We start from the raw sequence: 24,148 nt of genomic DNA, 5'->3' as shown, positions 1-24,148 counted from the left end.
GCTGGGCGTCCGTCGTTCGGTCTCACACTTCCTCTTCTTGTTTATCCGCGCCAATTTCATCCCGTGCGTCTAGCCGACCTCGAAATGCAGATCCCTATCTCGATCTTACTGTCCTCTTGCCTTCGTAGTCGGAAAGCCTAAGATCCGTCCCGGAAGGAGAGGAAGGAGAATAAGAGGGTTGAGGCGGGCCGGCGTCGCGGAAGAATGGCGTTCATGGCGGTTCTTGAATCCGATCTGCGCGCTCTCTCTGCAGAAGCCCGCCGACGGTATCCGGCCATCAAGGACGCGGCCGAGCACGCCATCTTGATGGTTAGTGTTGAGAATCGGTGTCGATTGCAGTAGTTTTTTTCCGTTTGTTCTTGAATTCTAGTTGATTCGGAAAAAAATTGTGTCATCGTAGCATCACTGCATTATTTCGTGCAAAAACATATGATAGATGTTCGTTTCGGGTTAGGTTTAGTGGCTTTCACTTGCCTCCGGGAGTTTGTAGAGTCTTCGTCTGAAACCACGAAATAGGAGCAGTTGGATTGAGTTTTTGTTGTTTTATGCGAAGATTGAGAAGAGTTCTTTGATTTAGGGATCAAATGCGTGAAATTTTGGCTTTTTTGTAGTTCATTGATGTCATCTATCGAAACTTTCTGGAGTTATACTTGGAATTCTGTGTATAGAATGTCAATAAATGTAGGTTTAGATTTAGGATTAACAATTTTTTTGTTCTAACGGGATCTTTTGGGTTACTTGATACTTTTTAATGGAGTGAGTCAAAAGACTTAGTGAGAAGCGGAATTGTATATGGTTTTGGTTGCTGAATTTTGCTCTATTTGAGTATGAACTGTTATTCGTGAGCTATGTGAAACTAGGTATGAAGTTTGCTTCATGCTTTTTGCAGCTTCGTTCATCGTCGAACCCTAGTGACATCGCTCAGAATGAGGACATACTGCGGATCTTTCTTGTGGCATGCGAGGTCAAGACGGTCAAGCTGAGTGTCATTGGTCTTTCGTGCTTGCAGAAGCTGATTTCACATGATGCTGTTGCACAATCTGCTTTGAAGGAGATACTAGCTACCCTAAAAGATGTAAGTAGTGTTGAGTCGTCATTATGCTGCTCCGTATTGGATGCTGGTCGTTCTTCATATCGTATTACTTGAATGCAGTATCCACCATTGTATGACAATTCTGTGATCGCCTGATGTTCCAGTCTCCCAGACAATCAGACTCCAGTCTAATGGTCATATAACTCCTCCCTTTTAAAAATATGTTGAGAGCTGAGCTCCATTTTTATCAGCGTGGTTCATGAAAAGTTCTCAATAAGCATCTTTCTTAATTGGTTAAACCTCACTAGATGATATGTCGATAGGGTTGTTGACCTGAAACTGAAATTTGTACTTCTAGATTGGTCTTGCTTCTGTTAATGCAGTTCTGTCAACATTTTCCCTCGAAAAACCACAATTGTCATCAGTAAAGACTCTAGAATTAACATATTAAGTTCTTAGAGTTTTAAGACTTCTGTTGACTAATGAGCGAAAACTACCTTTGCTTTTTCAAAATTTGGATTGCTCTCTGTGGTTGCCTGTGTTGCTTCAGCTCAGAGCCTAATGTGGGTTGGGTGTATTTCTTTGTCCCCTTGGATTACAAAAGAGTTTAAAATACTTTCAGACTGACTGACAATGAGCCCTGGCTGTTTTAACTGCTTGTTTATGTGCTTTATTTTTTCACTCATATTAGTAAAATTTATTTCTTCATAGGAGAACCATATTGTTTGCATATAGTTTGGGTAAAGTCATATCCTTGCACTCACAGGTGATGTCTCATTGGTGTCAAAATGCCAGGCCCTCAGATGCTGCTGGTTAGATCCTTTCACTTTGAATTATTTATAGGTTTATATATATATATATATATATATATTCAACTAAAATAAGAGTTCTAACATCATTCTTGCTAACAGGGTTTCATGTTGATCTTATGCTTTGATAAAGTTTGCCCTATGAACAACATTTATATCTTCTGGAAATCCATTAGGCTTAGTAATTTACCCTGAAAACCCACTCAAAACCAATGGCTTTCTTTGCTATTTTCCTAGTGATTGTGAAAGTACCATAGCTTCTGTTCTGAATAAGCATAGCCGGTATCTTATGTTGCAATTTCTGTTGTAGCCTTCATCATGCTACCATAAACTATATATTACATTTGATGATCTAATACAGAGGTAAAAGGGTCTAGCATCTTGCTAGGCAGCTGCCCCTTGCCGAGGAGGGCCTAGTTGGGAGGCTATGTCTAGGTGTTGCTTAAATATTTTTATCTGTGTTTGCTTTATTTAAAAACAATTAACTATAAATTTTATAACCATCAGTTACTTCTCAATTTCAACTCTTAATCTATGATTTACAGTAGTTAAATATGCTTTTATAACATTTTGTACACATAGTATTGGTGGAGCTTGCACAATTAAATTCAATGCAGCAATTAAACTGTGCACAGTATTATGCTAAGAAACATGCATTGTCTTGTACTTGGAGCATGTTATGTTATTCAACTTGAGAATCATATGGTATTTTATTTCTTAGAAGGTTTTTCAGTGAATGTTTCTTTTGAAGAAATCATAGTTTTCGAGTTCCATAATTCCATGCCTTAACTGTTGCTTGTTTGATAGCCCAGTTTCTTTGTCTTGAGTTGGCCATATGATTTACTGTGGTCATTTTATGTGTTCGACATGCAAGGTTCCTTGCTTATAAAAATGATTGGTTTGTGGACAATGATTTTACATGTTATAGATAAGGGGTGCGTCTCTCTCTCTCTCTCTCTCTCTCTCTCTATATATATATATATATATATATATATATATATATATATATAAACTGAAATACCATCAGGGGTATTTCAACCATTTCTCCTGTGTAATAGGTGTCAGTCCACTTGGGACTGACATCTTTTTTTATTTACTTTTCTTTTGTAAAATATAGCTGTTGGAGCTGGTCCAACTAGCGGTTGGACCAGTCCCAACGGCTATAAACATAGCCATTGGGGCTGGTCCAATAGCTAGTTGGGCCAGCCCCTTTGTGTCTTGGAGTGCCTATTTAAAGGCACTCCCTCTCTTGTATTCCCTATTTAAAGGCACTCCTTGTATTCCCTAATGCTTTCTAAGCATTTTCATAAGTGAAGATCATTATTTTTATGTGTTGTGTGTGCCTTTTGTGGCTTTTTGTATGCACATATTGTGCTTTGGTGATTGTTCTTATTTGAATGTTGTATTATCCCATAGTGGACTATTGCTTGTCTAATTTATTTTGTTTGTTGTAATCCCTTTGTGGATTTTGCCATTTGTATTTCCTCTTGTTTCATTACATGGTAGGCTCTTGGGATTGTGTGAGACTTCTCCAAAGATCGTGATTACAAGGAAAGAGACTTCTCCAAACTCTTCTCCAAAGATCATGATTACAAGGAAGGTTTCTTCTCCAACTTCTCTCTATTAAAATGGGTGAAAAATAATCCATGTCGGCGATTGCATTCAAGCTAAATGACTCAAATTATTTGATGTGGGCCATTGTTATGGAGCATCATATCAAGGGAAAGAAGTTATGGGACATGTGAGTGATACTTCATGTGAACCTCAACTCTCTCTCACAAAAATTGATGGTGAAGAAGCAAGAGAGAAAGCACTTAAGGATCATCTCATCAAAGTGGAGAATTAGGAAGCCGAAAATGCCCAAATTCTCTCTTAGTTCCTTAATAGTATGAAACTCAAAATTGCAGCAAGTATAGTTAAATTCAAAAAAACATGTGAGACTTGAAATTTTCTCAAGAAAATGTTTGTGTAAAAAGATTTGGCATGAAAGTATTTTCTTTAAGAGAAAATTCGTATGATTAAACAAGGTGATAAGAGTGTGAGAAATAACTTGTTAAATTATGTAAATCAATCTTGTATTTTCGTATATATATTTTATATATAAGGTAATACATATACATATATATTATATATGTATATGTATCTACCTATTATATATATATATAATATATATATTTCTAAGGGTAGTTTAGGCATTTTACACATTCATTTTCGTGAATATGTTTTGTAATTTTTCTTTTTCTTTTCTTTAATTAATGCAGCTTGTACTTGCCTTGGGAGGGGCCCAACCCACTAGTCGTTGGACCCCTCCAACGACTATGTGGAGCCCCCCTCCAAGGCCTCCTAAATGCCCTATAAATATGGGCTGCTTCTCTTGTATTTCTTCAAGGGTTTTGGGATTATTGCCCAACCTTTTCTTGTTTATGAATCTTATGAGTGCCTTTGCACATTTGTGATTTTGTGTTCTTGTGTTTTTTTGCACAAGTGTTCTAAGTGTTCTTGGTGTGTGTATGTTTACACATTTATTCTCAAGGAATCGATTAGAGTATCTTGTTGAAGATACTTTTACATGGTATCAGAGCGAGGTTGAAGAAGAAGGATTGTGATTCGCCTTCACTTGCGTTCCTCGAAAAACGTGCCTTCAAGCTTTATTGAATCGAAGTGGATCATCTTCTTCGGACAATATTTTAGAAGCTTCTTTTGACAAGAAAGACGCGAAAAAGTTTTGAGGTACGTGTCATTTCTTGTCTTCTTTCCTCCCTAATGGGCGAAAAAGACTTTCATTTCTCTCTTGGGTTTAAGCTTAATGGCTCAAACTATCATGTTTGGGCCGGGAATATGGAAGCCCATATTAAAGGAAAGGGGCTTTGGGGTTACGTTCATGGATCTATATCGGAACCGGAACCCAAAATCACCATCATCGAAGGAGGAGATATTAAGATTCTTGAAGGGGAGGAAAGACAAAGGGCTCTTGAAGAGTATTCCAAAAAACATGATGATTGAGAAATGAAGAACTTCAAAATCTTATCTTGGATTTTCTCTTCCGTTGAAACCAAGATAAACGCCAATATCATCAAATTCAAAAAGGCTTCCGAAGCATGGGTGTATCTTGAGAAAATGTACACTTCAAGAGATTTATCCCACAAGTACTTTTTTCAAAAGAGAGCCTTGACCCTTCAACAAAATGATATGAGCATTCCGGAGTATTTTGCCGAATTATCCTCTATTTGGGACGTTCTCACAATTCTTGAACCAAAATAGAGTGGAGAAGCTATCGAATTGAGGCACAAACAACTTGAGGAAGACCGGTTCTTCAATTATTTAAATGGCCTTAGACCCGAATTTGAACAAGTTTGGTCCTCTCTTCTCTCCGCGTTCACATCTCCCGCACTTGAAGATGTTATCACCAAACTAAGTGGTGAAGAAACACGTATGGGGATTATCAAGAATAATCCTAGCATTCTTGTTGCCTCTTCTACTCAAGAAGATGGTGAAATGGTTAATGCCGTGTCAAGACCGGGGAATAACATGAAGACCTATAGACCTTCTCATTTCAAAAACCAAGGTCAAGGAGGAAATGATCGGCATGGCAAAAGAGACTATAGCAAATTGAATTACTACTTTTGTAAAGAACCAGGACATATCAAACCTATGTGTCCTAAATGGAAGAAATTGATTGCAACGGCTATGGCATCCCAAGCAGAAGAACGACCTCCATCATCAAGTGAGTCTCTTTCCCTTCAACAAATCGTAGAAGCATTACAACCTCTTCTCAAGGGAGCCACTTCTGGAGCCGCTATGTCATCCCCTTCCCCCGGTAAGACATCTTGGCTTTTAGATTCCGGGGCATCCTTTCATATGACCCCTAGCTCTTGCTCTCTTTCAAATCTTTCTAAAAATTCTTTTCCATCCTTTGTCTCAACCGCGGACAGAACATCTCTTGAGATTAAAGGAATAGGTAATTTTGAAAGACAAGACTTCTTTATTCCAAAAATTCGTTTTATCCCAAAACTTAATTTAAATCTTCTTTCCGTCTCCCAACTCTCGGACCATGGTTGCGATATAAAATTCTCTTCTAATAAATGTTGGATACAGGATCGCCAGTCCGGGAGATTGATTGGGGAAGGCTCTAGAAGAGGAGACCTCTACTACGTAGATTTTCTTCAAGTTCTCAAGAGTCAATTTTGCAACGTCGTTGAAAACAAAGATATTCATGTATGGCATAAGAGATTGGGTCATCCCAATATTGTTAAAATCTCCTATCTGCCTTTTGTTAAACATCTTTGTAAAAGTGATTTTCTATGTAATGAATGTATTCTTGGGAAAATGAAATGCTTGCCTTTTTCTCAAAGATCCATGTTTACGACAAAACCATTTGAGATTGTTCATTCCGACGTATGGGGTCTGGCTCCTGTGATGTCAAAATGAGTTTTTTCATACTATGCGATTTTTGTGGATGACTACACTAGGTTTTGTTGGGTCTATTTTCTTAAACATAAACATGAAGTTTTTTCAACTTTTAAAAGTTTTCATATGATGATTTCAAATCAATTCAATGGATGCCTAAAAATCCTTAGGTCCGACTCTGGAGGAGAATACCTCTCAAATGAATTCAAAAGATATCTTGAAAATTTTGGTATTCTTCACCAAAAATCTTGTCCGAAAACCCCTCAACAAAATGAGTTAGCCGAACGAAAGCACCGACACATCATTGAAACAATTAGGACTTTACTCATTTCACAAAACATTCCAAAGAATCTCTGGGTTGAGGCAACTCTTACCGCTGTCTATCTCATAAACAGACTTTCATCAAAGAATTTAAATAAAATTTCTCCCTTTGAAAAACTATACGATAAGGAACCTGATTATAGCAGGTTAAGGATCTTTGGGTGTAAATGTTTTGTTCTTACTGATAAGAATGACAAACTTTCGCCTAAAGCCATTCCTTGTGCCTTTCTTGACTATTCTGAAACCCAAAAGGGTTTTCGTTGTTATGATGTCAAAAGTGATAAACTGCATGTTTCCAGAAATGTGAGTTTTTTGGAAAATCTAAGTGGATTCGAATGGTACTATCTCACCTCTTTGGGATGAGTTAGCATTACTAGAGCCTAAGTGAGATGATCCTGCTATTGAAATGAGGCAAAAGCAACTCGAGGAATAACATTTGTTTTCTTTCCTATATGGGTTAAGACCCGAGTTTGAGCAAGTTAGGTCCAATATCTTACATAGGACTGAAAGAACCTCTATTGATGATGCTCTTGGAGAGATATACCAAGCCAAGATCCGACTTGGCATGACTAAGGAAAGTAAGGAGGTTCTTGTCGTGTTAAGACCCGGTAACAATGTCAAAGCATATAAACCTTCTTAATTTTGGAAAAATAACAATAGAGGAAGAAGATGAGTTATTTGTCATAATTGCCAAGAAGCGGGACACATTAGACCAGATTGTCTCAAGCTCAAAAGAAAGGTAGCAACCATAAAGAAACACCACCCAAAAAAGGTGGTGAAGGTAACATGAAAGGAAAACTTAAGGATTCTATTAAACATTTAACAAAAGCATTTCAACTATTCCTTAAGAGCTCCTCCACTTCTACTTTCGGTACCGCCGTGTCTACTTTCTCTCTTTCATGTATGCTTTCTTGGATTATTGACTCTGGTGTCTCCTTTCACATGATTCCTACCCCTAATATCCGATTGAACAAAATCCTTTTATGATTCTTGTATTTCTACGGTCGGTGAAACTAATTTAGAAATCAAAACTATTGGAACATTTTCAAATATTTAAAAAAAAATCAAATTCCTAAATAGAGTTGTTCCAAAATTCAATTTAAACTTATTATTTGTTTCTCAAATTTTTGATTATGGGTACGCTTCTTTCTCATAAAAAATGTTGGGTTCTGGATCACCAGTCAAGGAAGTTGATTGGGGAAAGATATAGGAGGAAAAACCTCTGCTACATGGACTTTTTTTGTTTTCCTAAAGAATCATTTTGTAATTTTGTTAAGAAAAAAGATATTTTTGTGTGGCATTAAAGATTAGGCCATCCTAATATATCTAATTTAGTTCTTTTTCCTTTTTTGAAAAACTCTGTTTCAAAAGTTTACATGTAATGAATGTATTCTTGGAAAAATGAAGAAAATTCCTTTTGATCTTAGAACTTTTATCTCAACCATCAAACCTTTTTAACTTGTGCATTCGGATGTATGGTGACAGACTCCGGTCATGTCAGAAGGAGGGCTCTCCTATTATGTTATATCCATTGACGATTATACTAGGTATACTTGGATCTATTTTCTTAGGTAAAAATTCGTTGTATTCTATTATTTTAAAAAATTTCACAAAATTGTGCAAAATCAATTTCAAAGTAATATTATCATCTTTCGATCAAACTCAGGGGGAGAATATTTATCCAATACAACAACAACAACAACTACGCCTTCATCCCAAAACAATTGGGGTCAGCGATATGAACCAAAAAAGAAATTCATTTTGGGTCTTCCACATGAATCCTTTTCCTCCAATCATTTCTATCCAACGCCATGTCCTCGGTGAGGTTCAAAGCATTCATATCCTTTCCTATCATCTCCATCCAAGTCTTCCTAGGCCTGCCCCGACCTCTTTTAACTAATATATTTTCCCATTTCTCCAACCTTCTAACTGGAGCATCATTAGGCCTTCGCCGAATATGTCCAAACCACCGTAAATGATTCTCTCGCATCTTATTTTCAATGGGTGCAACACCTACCTTCTTACGTATCTCTTCGTTCCGAATCTTATCTTTTATTGTATTTCCACACATCCATCTAAGCATCCGCATCTCAGCTACACTCATTTTTTGAATATGATGTCTCTTGGCAGCCCAACATTCCGTACCATATAGTAAAGCGGGTCTAATAGTCGTCCTATAAAACTTTCCCTTCAACCGCAATGGCATTCTACAATCGCACAGCACTCCAGTAGCACTTTTCCATTTCATCCACCCAACCTTTATCCTATGATTTACATCTCCATCAATTTCTCCATACTTTTGAATGATGGATCCCAAATATTTGAAATAATCATTCACCGGTATATCTTGCTCACCAAGCTTCACTACACTCCCATCACTACTTCGTTGCTTACTAAACCGACATTCCATATATTCAGTCTTACTCTTACTCAACTTAAAACCTCTAGCTTCCAATGTCTGTCTCCATAATTCTAACTTAGCATTAACCCCAGCTCTAGACTCATCAATCAAAACAATATCATCAGCAAACAACATACACCACGGTACATTTTCTTGAATTGATCTCGTAAGCTCATCCATCACTATCGCAAATAGGAAAGGGCTTAAAGCAGATCCTTGATGTAACCCAACCGTTATCGGAAAATTGGTTGTCACCCCTCCACAAGTGCGGACATTGGTTACTACTCCTTCATACATATCTTTAATTATACTAATGTACTTGAGAGAAACACCTTTCTTCATCATTGTCCACCAGAGAACGTCCCTAGGTACTCTATCGTATGCCTTCTCTAAATCAATAAAAACCATATGCAAATCTTTGTTCCTCTCTCTATATCTTTCAATAAGTTGTCTAAGAAGATGTATAGCTTCCATAGTTGATCTTCCAGGCATAAAACCAAATTGATTCTCCGATATCATGACAACCTTCCTCAACCTAGACTCAATCACCCTCTCCCAAAGTTTCATAGTATGACTCATGAGTTTTATACCACGATAGTTTGTGCAATCTTGTATATCACCCTTATTCTTATATAAAGGCACCAAAGTACTCTTCCTCCACTCATTAGGCATCTTATTTGTTCGCCAAATCAAGTTAAAAAGATTTGTCAACCATTCTAAACCTTTCTCTCCCAAGCATTTCCAAGCCTCGATAGGTATACCATCTGGGCCAACTGCCCTTCTTGATTTCGTATTCTTCAAAGCCTCTGCAATTTCTTTCTTTTGAATCTTGCGCATGAAGTCAAGATTTATCTCATGAAAAGGAATGGAGAAGTCTCCAAGATCTTGAGCATGACTATCATTAAATAGCTTATCAAAATAATCTTTCCATCTCTCCTTAATCTCCTCATCTTTGACTAAAACCCTTTGCGTTTCATCTTTGATACATCTAACCATACCCAAATCCTTCGATTTCCTATCTCTCATCTTTGCAAACCTATAAATATCCTTCTCGCCTTCTTTGGTATCCAACTTGTCGTAAACCTCCTTATATACCTTAGCCCTCGCGTTTCGAACAACTTTTTTAGCTTCCTTCTTTGCTATCATATACTTCTCCAAATTCTCATTATCACGACTCTTACTTAGATTTCTATAACACTCTCTTTTAACCTTAATAGCTAATTTGACATCCTCGTTCCACCATGATGTATCCTTACCTAGTGGTGCACCGCCTTTAGACTCACCCAATACCTCCTTAGCTACTTTTCTCATACCACCCGCTATCTTATTCCACATTGATTCTGAATCCTTCTCGAGACACCAATCAACTTCCTTAACTACCTGCTCTACAAACATTCCTTGTTTAGCTCCTTTCAGTGCCCACCACTTAATTCTAGGATCTATCCTATGTCTATCCCTTTTGCGGCATTGTCTAATTCTAAGATCTAAAATTAAGACTCTATGTTGTGTAGCTACACTTTCTCCTGGTATAACCTTACAATCGATGCAACAACCCCTATCTCTCTTTCTAAGTAGGAAAAAATCTATCTGACTCGTATTAACCCCACTTTTAAATGTTACTAGGTGAGACTCCCTCTTCCTAAACCAAGTGTTTGCTAAGATCATATCATAGGACAAACAAAAATCTAAAATCCTTTCTCCACTTTCATTTCTTTCTCCTATACCATGGATATTCTCAAATCCATCCTGACTAATGCCTACATGTCCATTAAGGTCATCGCCGATGAAAAGTTTTTCTCCATAAGATATCCCTTGTACTACTCCATCTAAATCTTCCCAAAATTGATGCTTAATGGAATCATCTAAACCTACTTGAGGTGCATAAACACTAATAATATTAATAATATCTGTACCTAATACTAATTTAATAAGTAAAATTCTATCACCCTTCCTACGGACCTCAACTACATTATCTATAAACTGACGACTCATAACAATCCCTACTCCATTCCTATTCCTATTTATTCCTGTATACCAAATCTTATATTCCCAAGGTTCTATTACTTTAGCTTTCTCACCTACCCATTTGGTCTCTTGAAGACATAAAATATCAATCTTTCTCCTACACATAACATCTACTAACTCTACCAACTTACCAGTTAAAGACCCTATGTTCCAAGTGGCTAACCTAATTTTATGGTCTTGGACTAACTTCTTTACCCCCACCCGTCCAACAAAGTGAGGGAACCCTTGCCTATTTGACACCACACCCGGGCGCCAGTGTGACGCGTCGCTTCTGGGCGACGACCTAGCAACCCTTGCACATTTATCACTGCCTCCGGGCCTAGAGAGTACAGCGCGTCGCTCAGTAGGGAACGCCCTAACGAAATTCTCATATTGGTTCATTTTCATAGGATATGACAGTTTTTATGCTGGCTGTCACAGGCCTACCGCAACCCTCCTCCTTTATCCGGGCTTGGGACCGGCAGTGTATAACTACACAGGCGGAGTTAGAATATTTATCCAATGATTTAAAAAATTATTTGAAAGAAAGTGGGATTTCACATAAAAAAATCTTGTCCAAATACCCCTCAACAAAATTGTTTGGTTGAGAGAAAGTATCGTTATATAATTGAAACTACGAGAAATTTGCTTATCTCTAAAAATGTTCCAAAAATTTTTGGGGCTGAAGATGCCTTAACTGTAGTCTATCTTATCAACCAAATGCCTTCATCTTTTTTATGAAAATTTTTCCCTTTTGAAAAACTTTAACTTTCTCGAAAATAAAAATGGTTTTGATAAGTCTAAGAATGATCTTAAGTATTCTTTGTTATTTGAGTTGTTGCCAAACAAAGTTGTTGATGAAATTTTTCATGTTGATAATGATCTTGATGATATGCATATTGATGACTCTAGGTTTTTCATAGAAGATACCCAGAATCAAGATATTCAAAGCTATTCTAGAAAAAATGTTGAACACCCTTCTTGTGCACTAGATAAGTATTCTCAAAACCAAAATCTAGGAAAAACTAATACTAGGAAATCTAGTAGAACTTCTAGACATCTTGAAAGATTTGTGTCATATGAAAACTTTTCACCTAGATATAGAGCTTGTCTTATGTCTATTCTCTCCTTCTATGAACCCTCAACCTACAAAGAGGCTAAAAAATTTGCCGAATGGATTGATGCCATTAACCTAGAGTTAGGGGCACTCGAGAGAGCCAAGACCTGAGAAATCTAACCATTACCTATAAAGAAAAAGACTATAGGATGCAGGTGGATATCCAAAGTCAAAACCAAAAGGGATGGATCATTAGAAAGATATAAGGCTAGGTTAGTGGCCGAAGGTTATTCCCAAGAATACGAGATAGACTATGAAGAGACCTTTGCTCTCGTAGCTCGTATGATTAGTGTTACAACACTTGCTGCTTGAGCATTCATTAGAAAATAACCCGTTTACCGGCTTGATGTTAAGAATGCCTTTTTGAATGGTGACTTAAATGAAATAGTGTACATGGATCCTCTTCCTGGTCTTGAGGTTGAGAGAGGAAAAATTCTTCCATTAAAGAAAGCTTTGTATGAGCTTAAGCAAGTTCCCAAAGTTTGGTATGATATATTTAACAATGTTATGTTAAACTTAGGATATAAGTCATGTTATATTAACACTGTTTTTTTTGTTAAAAATACATAAACTAATATTGTCATACTTTTATTATATGTTTTGATGATATGATCATCACAGGAAGTGACAAAAAGAGAGTTAGTGAAATTAAAAATGTTCTTAAAAAATATTTTGATATGTCTGACCTTGATTTTCTAAGTATTGAAGTAGCTTACTCACCTAAAGGATATATATTGTCTCAAATGAATCTGACTGCAAATACTATTGTCAAATATGGAATTTCTGATGATAAGAAGGTTGACATGCCAAAAGTTGTAAATGCAAAACTAAGATTAGAGGATGAAACCCCTCTTGAAGATCCGACTCCATATTGGCAACTTGTTGGATCCTTGACCTACTTATCCATCACAAGACCAGACATTGCCCATGCAGTACACTCAGGCAGTCAGTTCCAACATACACCCTTTACGATTAGGGATGGCAGTGGACCGGGGGAAAGCGGGGCCCCGCCCCACCCCGTTTGGACCGGGGATGAAGGGTATGAAACGGGGATGGAGGCGGGGACGAAGGTTAAAATCCATCCCCGTTCAGGGATGGAGGCGGGGATGGACGTACCCTTTTCCCGACCCCGGCCCCGCCCCGTCCCTGCCACTTTTCCCTGCCTCATCCCCGCCCCGCCTCATCCCCGGCGGGGGTGGAAGTTAAAATCCATCCCCGTCGGGGATGGAGGTTCTAATCTTGAGGCGGGGCGGGGGTGGAAACCTTGTCCCCCGCCCCGCCCCGCCCCACTGCCACCCCTATTTACGGTGCATATGAGTGTTGTTCTACGGATTGTCAGATATATCAAGAATTCTATAACCAAATAATTATTTTTATCCTCCTCTTTTTCTTTAGATTTAATTGCTTATACTGATGTAGATTAGGGAGGTAATCCTAACGATAGAGTCTCAACTACTGGTTTGTGTGTATTTTTAGGGGACTATTTCGTATCTTAGAGGTGTAAGAAGCAACAAAAGTTCTCTCTGTTATCCACCGAAGTTGAATATCGAGCAATAGTAACGACAATGACAACTATGACAATTATTTGGTTATGGAGTCTTCTCAAAGATATGGGCTTAGTCATTTCTAGTACTTCGAAGATGTGTTGCGACAATAAGAGTGCTATCTACATTATAATGAACCACACATTCCACGAACAAACCAAGCACATAGAGATGGACTACCACTATATCCGACAGGAACATTTGAGAGGAATTATTGAGTTGCCTTATGTCACTTCTGAATGTTAGTTGACAATTTTTTTTACGAAGACCTTGCCTTTACCTCGTTTTCTGTTTCTTCTTGGCAAACTTTCCGTGATCACACCGTAAGTATGAGAAGTGTTAAGATATATATATATATATATATATATATATATAAATTGAAATACCCATAAGGGATATTTCAATCATTTCACCCATGTAATAGGTGTCGGTCCACTAGGGACTGACGTCTTTTTTTATTTTTTGTTTCTTTTTTACTTTTCTTTTGTAAAATATAGCTTTTGGAGCTGGTCCAACTAGCTGTTGGACCAGTCCCCTTGTGTCTTGGAGTCTCTTGTATTCCCTAATGCTTTTTAAGCATTTTCATGAGTGAAGATCATTATTTTTGTGTTGTGTGTGCACTTTGTGGCTTTTTGTATGCACATATTGTGCCTTGGTGATTGTTCTCATTTGAATGTTGTATTGTCCCATAGTGGACTATTGCTTGTGTAGTTTCTTTTGTTTGTTGTAATCCCTTTGTGGATTTGCCATTTGTATTTCCGCTTGTTTCATTACATATATATCTAGAGAGAGAGAGGACTTCTTCTTCTTCCTCTCTCTCTATGAAGAAGAAAAAGAAGAAGAAGTAGGTGGTGGGAGATCACCCAAACAAAACAGACGCTACCCCATAGACAACTAATTGCCAAAATGAACATAACCAATCCAATGACATCAAACTGACGGGCTCTCTTTGTATTGAATTCTGAATAATAGCTGCTTGTGAATATTCAGTTACTTCAATGTACTGGCTTTCTACAGTTGAACTGCTTAATGCTTATTGTAATTTTAATTTATGTTTGTCATATGTGAGAGAGTCTCATAATCCTTAGCTTATAAGCTCTTACTGTATCTAACCTTCAGTTTCTGGTTTCGATGCTGCATGTCCCTTTGTGTCACAACTTCCTAACATATCCTGTTCATGTTCATTCTTCAGCATTCTGAAATGGCAGATGATAATGTTCAACTCAAAACACTGCAAACTATACTGATAATATTTCAGTCACATTTGCATCCAAAAAATGAGGTGCGGATCATTTCTAGTCTATCATAAAATTTTGGTGGAAGGTAACTTGAGGAGAAAGCTTACCTTGTTGTTCAGGATGATATGGCTCAATCGCTTGGAATCATTCTTAGGCTGCTTGAGAATAGTCGATCCCCTGACAGCGTGCGCAAGTAAGCTAACTCGGACGTTTAGATCCATCTTTTCCCAGATACTTATTTGGCTTGTTTAGTTGCTGTGCTTTGGTTTGGTTATTGGATGGAATTTTTAAGATTGTCTTGCAATTTCAGCACTGCAGCAGCTACATTCAGACAAGCCTCTGCATTGATTTTTGATCACGTTATTCATGCTGAGTCTCTTCCGTCTGGCAAGGCAGGTTTGGGAAGTCACATACCTCGGACCAATTCTGTCACTGGTGATGTTAGTCGCAGTATTCATAATTCGTTGTAAGTCACCTTTTGCAATTCTAAACCTCTTGTGATTATGCCTTTTTTTGCCATTCTGCTACTACTGTTACAATTATTACTATAACTTATCTAATGGCTCATTTGTCACTGGGTTTCTGACCCAATTATTTACAGGCCATTGGATAGTGATCTTGTTTCCATTACCCAATCAGCTTCACGAAAGAGTCTAACAGAAGAAGGCAGACTTGGACTTCAATTACTTGAAGACCTGACAGCTCTTGCGGCAGGTGGATCTGTATGTGCCCATAGGATCTTGGTCTTTGTTTATCAAAAGCTTTTCTAGATTTGTTATACTGCTGGTACTGCAAACTCCAACGTATGCTTAAATAACTTACTGTGTCTGATGTTGAAGTTATTCGCAACACAATTTTTTACTTTTATTTGGATTGATTTCTGTTTTTTAGTTTATCATACTGATGTAAGTTATACTTTTCATTTAAATCTAGGGATTGTGGCTACGAGTCAATTCTGTTCAGCGGGCATTTGCACTTGATATATTAGAGTGAGTTGTATATTGGCTCTGCATATGATTTATTTTTGTTGGTGAAGGTGAAACTGTTAAAATTTTATGTTTATGCTACATACTGAACATCTTGTTTGTACACCGTTGGTGTCTTGGCAAATACCTTCATGGCCTTTAAGTTCAAAGCCCCATGTTGCCCTCTTAGTAGTCAGGACTATATAATATTCTATATGTGGATGAAATTTTTTGTTTGTTTGGCTTCATTAAAAAATAAAATGATGTTAAAATTCTTGTTAGATCACCGTTTTTAAATTGAAGTTGTGTTTGAGGTGCAATTCTTTGTCGAAAATAATTAAATACAAATTTCTTCTTCAATATACAGGTTCGTTCTATCAAACTATGTTGCGATCTTCAGACAACTCATACCTTATGAACATGTAATTGTTGTTCTTGGTTGTCTTGTTAGGAAGCACTGAGTTTGTTTACATATTAGTTTCATGCATGCTTTTACTAAGTATTGTGCCACTGATCAGGTCTTGCGCCATCAGATATGCTCACTACTTATGACCTCCTTCCGTACTAATGCTGAGGTAGTTTAGGTTTTAAGAACCTGCATGTATTATGTTCTTTTGAACAGCTATGCCCATTTAGGTTTTTTAATCCATTTGGCAGTTTCATTATTTATGGCAAATTTTAAACTCATCTTTTACCGTTCGCATTGCTATCAGTTAGAAGGTGAAGCTGGGGAACCATATTTCCGTCGTTTGGTCTTACGATCAGTTGCACATGTTGTCAGGCTGTATAGTTCATCACTCATCACAGAATGTGAGGTATGAAAATCATGCAGTTTTCGTTGCCTATGTAATTGGTTTTTTTCACTTTCAATATACAACTGCAATGAATGAATAAATCATTATGTTTAATCGCAACAGATAAATAAGTCAGTATGCAGCATATCTCATAAACATTCCTAAATGTGAATGGTTTTTCATTTGTTCTCATTTTCTCAGTCTTAAAGTGGAAACAAGGGCATTTCAGCTTTCTGAATAAACTATGAAACCATAAATTTGAATGTAAAATATCTGCACTACCACTGGTTAATATTTTGAATTTTTTCCATGCTTTAGATTGATCCTATCATTATTCATGAGACATGTACGTACACATGCATGTATACACAATATACACATATGCATGCATGCATGCTTATGGTCATAGTTAATTGCTCAAAATTTGATGGGAACAACGGTTACAACTTCCTTATCGGTCATGGAGGAAAAGAGAATAAAAGAGAGTAAGAGAGAAAAGAAGAGGGAGAAGAGAAAAAGGTGAAGATGGTTGATGGCACACTTCCTGAAGCAACAAATCAACGCTCCTATGATCTTCACGGTTCACCACGTTATCTTCAAATACAAAGATCAATCAAGGAGCACCAAGGCTCTGATACCATGTAATGAAAGCAAAAAAATACAAATAGATGCCTCTTATGGGCTTAAAAGAACACAACAACACAAGAACACAATGACCACTTATGGGTCAATACAAAACTCATACACATAAGCCAACGTATGGGCTTGAATCACAACTAAAAATAATGAATATTATTGAGAGATTGGGTGCTTGAGAAAGCAATACCCATCTAAGGGTAAGCACCCCTATATATACACAAAGGAGAGCCAATATGGATGTTTGGAGCATCCCAACAACTATAAATATAACCGTTGGGATCTCCCAACAGCTATATTTGGGCAATGACAATATTGTCCATTACAAAAATAAAAATTTACAAAACAGTAAAAAATAAAAGAAACAAAAAATATACAAAGACACTAGTTCCCCTAATGGACACAACCTATACAGTGAAAAGACTGAAATACTCTTATTGGGTATTACCTATTACAATGATATGAACATATGTATCATATATATTTTTATCTATGTCACATGGGTGCGGGTGCGGGTGCGGGGATTCGGCACTTCCAAAAAACCCGGGTGCGGCAGGGGCAAAAATGTAATATATATATATATATATATATATATATATATATATATATATATATATATATATATAAAGGGGGTCGGGGGAATAGGCGGGTTTTTTTTTCAAATTTTGCAGCTGTCAGCAGCTGACAGACAGTTGCTGCAGCTGTCATCAGCTGACAGACTGTCAGCATATTTTTTTTTTAAAAAAAATTTGAAGCCCATTTGGGCAAATTTTTTTAAAAAAAAATCCAAAAAAAATGGACCTTAATGATCCTGGGTGCGGTCAACGCACCCAGGATCTGGTTGACCGCACCCGGTGCCGCACCCGCGTCGAGTCGCGTCGACGCGGGTGCGGCACCCTGCTAGCCGAATCCCTGTGACATAGATTTTTATGTATATATTATGTATGTATGCACATATATGATCATATACATGGTAAAAATGAGAAAAAAAGTGATGTGGATCGAAGGCCGTGCATAGTTTACGTGAATCTAATGGAATCAGATGATAAGTACTGTGTCTTGGGGTGAGCAGATGAAACACCCTGGAGGAAAGGAGGAAGAGAGTGAACTTAGATAGGTTTCAAGAATGCAGTCTGCCTTGATTGGTCTACATAGAAGGAATTCAGTCTTGATAGGCTTTTCCGTGCAAAATTGTTCCTCTGTATACTAGAATCTGTCACATGGGTGTGGGTGCGGCAAAAAAAAAAAAAAAAAAAAATATATATATATATATATATATATATATATATATATATATATATATATATATATATATATATATATATAGAAGGGGGGTCCGGGGTTCCCCTCGGCGCGGGTCCCGCTGCACGGGTGGGGGTCCAGCCCCCCCCCCCAAAGATTTTTTTTTAAATTTCGCAGCCCATTTCATAGGGCAATTTTTAAAAAAAAATCCCAAAATGGACCAAAATGACCCTGAGTGTGTTGACCACACCCAGGGTCGGGTGCCGCACCCACGTCGCGTCGACGCGGGTGCAGCACCTGTCTGGCCGAATCCCTGTGACATAGACTAGAATAGATAAGCTTTTAGTTTTGAGTTTTTGCTCATAGAACAGTATTCTTGCCAAACATCTTATATTGGAACTATTTCATATTAAGTGTTCTCCATTGCGTGTCTTTGATTTTGACTTTCTAATAGAGTACAATGTAAGGATTGTGAACTTGTACAAATTGCTATTTTTGTAGGCTTATGTCTTTATTGTGACGGCTACATTGACATCTATATTTAAATTGTGTTGTAGGTTTTTCTCAATATGTTGGTCAAATCTACATCAATGGATTTGCCACTGTGGCACCGTATCCTTGTCCTTGAAATTTTGAGGGTAATCCTTGATCCAGGAGTTCTTCAAATGTATGACCCCATTGATGGCTTTTGCGGTGAGACTGATCTTGTGCTTATTACAGGGTTTCTGCGTGGAAGCACGCACCTTGCACCTTCTTTTCCAAAATTTTGATATGTGAGTAACCTCTGGTAAATATGCTGTTCTGTGTGGTATTGCTTAATCAATGAATCATTCCTAGATGATGTAATTATTTCATGGCTGGTGGCATTATAGTTGGTAAATGTGTAAAAGATGACATTTCAGAAGTGTCATACTTTTTCACATAGTGCAGAGTAATTTGTGAATCCTAATGGGCTTGTCACTTTATATGTAAAATGTGTTTTTTTCATATGGGACTTCATAGGACTTCATGAATCCTAATGGGCTTGCCACTTTATCTAGATTAGTCTCCTTTTGATAATGACATCAAGGCGTTAGAAAATCTTTTGGCTGTCCACTCTTGTAATATTCCATGCAATCTTTGAAAAGTGCACTGAGCTTGGGATGTTAAAGATTAAACTCCCTTCATTTTTTGAGTTAGTGAATTGGGTGAAGTATAAAGGAGATCCCTTCATTTAGTTGGGTGAAGTATAAAGGAGATCCCTTCATTTGGTTGGAAACTCTGTAACTATAGTTGTTATTCTGTATATATAATTTTTTTTTTGTTGGTAACCCAGTAGTATGATTGCTTAGGGGTTCTTGGTAAAGACGCTTGCTCTGTGTTATGTCTTCAATAAAAGATGTCAAGGGAGATTTTTACAATTTTCTTTTTTAACAATATCATGATCATTTATTATAGGCACACATACTGGTCCTGGCAAAATCTTGGCAAAAAGGAACTCTAGGGAGAAAGGAAAACCAATAATATTATTTTTATTGATAATTTTCAAAATATTAAAGCCAATGTAAATCAATGACATAGAAACAAATATTTTGATACTTTTTGTTATTTCTGATATTACTTAACCAATATTATCATATTTTCATGATATCTCAATATTTTCCTTTTGATTTTTTTAAAACATTTTAAAACACAATATCTATGGATGGACAAGCATTTTAATTATATGAAGAGGATCCGTGATGCTATTTGTTCATAGTTGATGCGGTTCCATGTTTGGATTTGCATCCACGGATGGATCCATTTGGTTATTGTTTTCTCTTCTATGTCAAAATTTTGTTCCTCAAACAATTGTTTCAAGATATATCTGTCGGTCTTGAGTTCTTAGCTGTGTTGTCATTATCTTAACAGAAAAGAAATAAAACAATCTTATCATCAGTATACACTGTTTCATCATAAATTGAAGGGAGGATTCCTTTCTATTGCTTCTTTTAGTATCAGAATGCTCTCTCTCTAGCAACGCAAATTAGCATCACATATAGACTAAACCGACGTCTTTTGGAAAAATTTTGGTCCTACAAATGGCATTTAATGTGGTGATGTTTGTCAACCTCTATATGGTCACTTGTTACATTTTTCATGGCAATAGGGGTTTAATTTGTTGCAGTTGTAATGCTGTATAATTAAGCATTTCATGATGGCTGTTGTTTTTCTTTGCTTGCGGAAAATAAAAGTTTTTTGGGGTTCATTTTAGACTTGTAATATTTTTTGGTCCGTTTTAGACTTATAATTGGATACTGTTGATTTCATCTGTTTTACTTGTGTTCTATATTTTTGAACATGTGTGAGAATTTTATATTTATTTTAATCTTTTGTAGGAACCCTAAAAACACCAACGTTGTGGAGGGCATGGTTAGAGCATTGGCTCGGGTTGTTTCTAGTATACAGGTTAAATGAACTCTTTTTATATAGCTTACCTTACTTATTTGATCCCTTTAGTTTCTGGCATTCATATTTTACTTCAGATTTGTATATGCAAGGATACATTTGTTATGATTTACTTCAAATGCATTTGGATACATTTGTTATATGCAAGGTCTACTTGTTTGATCTTGGTTTCATGAAAGTCAAAATAATCCGGGTGGTATAGCATGTGTTCTTTCTTGGTAGGAACTTGTCATTCCTTGAGTTTTTCAGTGACTATTGTTTTCCTAGGTTTAGTAACTTGGAGATTGATAACTTTATGAAATGTAAATTTTGATTCAAGATTCTATTCTGTGCAATCACGGTTTAGTGTTTTTCCCCTTCTAGAATTGGCTTTCAAATGACACATTGCACATGGAAGAGCCTGATCTGTGTTTTTTTTTATTGATTGGCTGAAGTAATTGTTGACATCTAAAAGTAGCTTAGATTGCTTGCTAGTGGAAGGAAAAAATTGCAATATTTGCCTTATATTTATTGCATTATATACAAAGATGAACACATGGTGAAGCTTTTGCACTGTATTTGTTTTTTCTTATCTTTCTAGGAGAGTGTCAATGCCTTGATGGCGAATGAAGCTGGCTCTTACTGTTAAAATATGTAATCTCATATAATATCTCATATGTAATCTCATAGACATGTAATGTTTTATCTCCTTTCTAGTTAGGATTTTTAGTTTAATTAGTTCTAGTTGAAATACAACTAGGATTAGCCAAACCAGTCCCTCATTGGACTGATTTGGCCTTTACCTTTTTGACTAGTCAAAAAGGTACCTTTTTGACTCAAAAAGGTAAATCCAAAGGAGCCGTTGGACCCCCCAACGGCTCTAATAGAGCTGTTGGGGAGTCCAACAGCTCCCTTAAGGCTCCTCTCTACCTCTCTATAAATATGGGGCTATTCCCCTTGTAAATCCATCTCTTGTGTGGGATTTTTATCCCAACTCAATAAAGTTATTTATTTTTCATGTTGTATACCCTTTCCGTGTAGTGTGTATTCTTGAATTCTCTTTGTGAACCCTTGTGGTTGTTGTGGTGTATTTGTGAGAACTTGTTGAGAGACATTTGTTGTAGTGCATTTTTCACTTTCTTACACTTACATCATCTAGCAATTCTGTGTGAGTCCATGATAAACAGTCCAAAAGTATTATAAAAACTGAACATGTAAGGACTTGAAACATCATGGCTTGCTCAATTTGGCTACTAGGCATAAACAATTCAAGTTGAGACTATAATAAAATACTACAGGCTGGAGTGTACTGCATTTCTAATAATGTAGTCATTGCTGGACATAATGACTCTGTCAGCCCGTTTCTCATATGCCTTCATAAAATTGGAAAGCCTTCTTATCAGCCATATGTAACTAGGGAGTTTTCCTTGTTTGACCAATGGGCGGTTCCTACTCTTTACTCAGAATTTATTGAGTAATAATCTCAGAGCTAACTTCTATCTTTTTTTCCCAAATACCAGAAATCCATTATATAGGATGATATGAAGTGTTGGAATTAACTAAAGATGTTCTTTTTTTCTACATGGATTGGCTAAAACTGTGCCAGACCTTTAAGTTTTCAGTTTAACATTGAATGTTGCTCTCATTGTAAGATTGTGAGATGTAAATTTGAGGGGCAGATTATTCTACAAGATGACATTGTCCATTATTTGACCTGGGTCTCAAATTGTTTATTAGGTTCCAGATACAAGTGAGGAAAGTCTTGCAGCTGTTGCTGGGATGTTTAACAGCAAGGCTAAAGGTATGCTCTTATACTAATGGTTTACCAAGGCACTAGGCCATACTCCACCTGCTTCTATTTTTCCTTTTTGTACTGTGCAGTTTTTTGTCATGTCACTAGATTTATCCCTGCAGCCTTTCTAGTTGGCAAGATTTTTCCTCTAGGAATGGTTTACTTGTATGATGCCAGTTTGTAGACGGGTCTCTTATTGGAAACACCACAATCTCTTTATCAGTTGTCCTGTACAACGTGAGAGATAGTGAGTATGAATATTTGTTGACTAGTAGCTTACAGACATATAGTGCGGAGCAGCAGATTTACACGCACCTCAAGCATACAATGAACATATGATGCACAAAAACTAGTGTATTGGGGTCTAATCGTGCCAATAGGGTGATTCAGTTGTCTTGTTTCTTGACTGTTATGCAATTAGGACCTTAGTGTTTGGCGAACTTATCACCAATTTCTTGGCAGGGTAAGTGTAAAGATTCAATGTAATGACCCCAACTCATGATACCCTTGAAAATGCGATTTTTTTTAAACAAATGCGGAAATATTCTCAGAGATCTGAGGCCTTTACAGTTCCGCTCCCAATTGGATAACCACACACACCACAATAGAGCTTACACTTATCATCCATACCAAACCAAACCATTATTCATTTATTTGGAAGAAAGAATGTTTAAACAATAATTGCAAGAGACATATTAGAGTTATTTAAATGACATAAAAGTAAATAACGAAAAACTAAGCCACATTGTCCCTCTATGAACCGTCCAGCAAGAATGTGACACTCGTAACTCTCCCATAGACCAGTCGCTTCACCGATCACCTGCGGCTGCAAAAAACCATAGAAGTAGGGTGCCAGAACCGAAATCCTGAGCACATGTACTTCTAATGAAATAAGTGAGCATAACGAATACAAATAAGATTTCATACAATTATTTAGAGGAAAACAATTATGACAACTTCATAATTTCAATTAAGCATTCATGCAACAAGAAATAATTTCTAAGCATGAAGAATCATTAAGCAATATCATGGATCACAATTTAAATAAGCAGGACATTTAACATGCACTAGAAATTAAACCTAATGCATTCACCATCATGTAACGATTAAGGGAACAAGTAAAATGTGCATGTTCTAATGCTTAGCAGGAATATGCATGATTTATGTGCAATGCATGAACATTTCATTATCTTTCATTAAAGTTTTCCTTTCCATATGCATGCCTTGTTAAATGCATACAATTACCGTTGCCCGCGGATACACCAAACAGGTAAAATCCCCGAGGTCAAGTTAGATTCCCAAAGTAGCTTAACACACAATTTATATTTTATTACTGAGTTCTAAACTTATCCCTCGACCGATATCAGGAAACAACACTATCCATCGGAACATTAGAAAACAACATCTAATGTCGGGGATTAGGGACGACAGTGGGGCGG

At 37.0% G+C, this 24,148-nt stretch overlaps 1 protein-coding gene across 3 annotated transcripts in view; it reads left to right on the top strand.

The window, feature by feature from the left end:
- The window catches only part of LOC149830669 (uncharacterized), an 80,492-nt gene continuing 56,344 nt past the window's right edge, over window positions 1-24,148 (top strand). For 2 of the 3 annotated variants that reach the window (XM_090016674.1, XM_090016675.1), the window contains exons 1-14: window positions 1-309; window positions 890-1,075; window positions 14,829-14,918; window positions 14,994-15,067; window positions 15,185-15,340; window positions 15,476-15,596; window positions 15,808-15,863; window positions 16,207-16,261; window positions 16,358-16,414; window positions 16,553-16,654; window positions 19,069-19,149; window positions 19,232-19,284; window positions 20,869-20,938; window positions 22,655-22,718. In XM_090016674.1, coding sequence (XP_089872800.1) covers window positions 205-309; window positions 890-1,075; window positions 14,829-14,918; window positions 14,994-15,067; window positions 15,185-15,340; window positions 15,476-15,596; window positions 15,808-15,863; window positions 16,207-16,261; window positions 16,358-16,414; window positions 16,553-16,654; window positions 19,069-19,149; window positions 19,232-19,284; window positions 20,869-20,938; window positions 22,655-22,718 — 1,270 coding nt within the window. In that variant the 5' untranslated portion in view covers window positions 1-204. Of the gene's footprint in view, window positions 310-889; window positions 1,076-14,828; window positions 14,919-14,993; window positions 15,068-15,184; window positions 15,341-15,475; window positions 15,597-15,807; window positions 15,864-16,206; window positions 16,262-16,357; window positions 16,415-16,552; window positions 16,655-19,068; window positions 19,150-19,231; window positions 19,285-20,868; window positions 20,939-22,654; window positions 22,719-24,148 lie in introns of those variants that run through there. The other variant, XM_090016676.1, reaches the window with a different exon arrangement.

This window comes from Nuphar pumila, chromosome 8 (genome assembly GCF_984573655.1).
Source record: "Nuphar pumila chromosome 8, dmNupPumi1.hap1.1, whole genome shotgun sequence".
Taxonomy (NCBI): domain Eukaryota; kingdom Viridiplantae; phylum Streptophyta; class Magnoliopsida; order Nymphaeales; family Nymphaeaceae; genus Nuphar; species Nuphar pumila.
The sequence above is the reverse complement of the archived record's forward strand: the minus strand, read 5'-3'. Positions and strand labels throughout refer to the sequence as shown.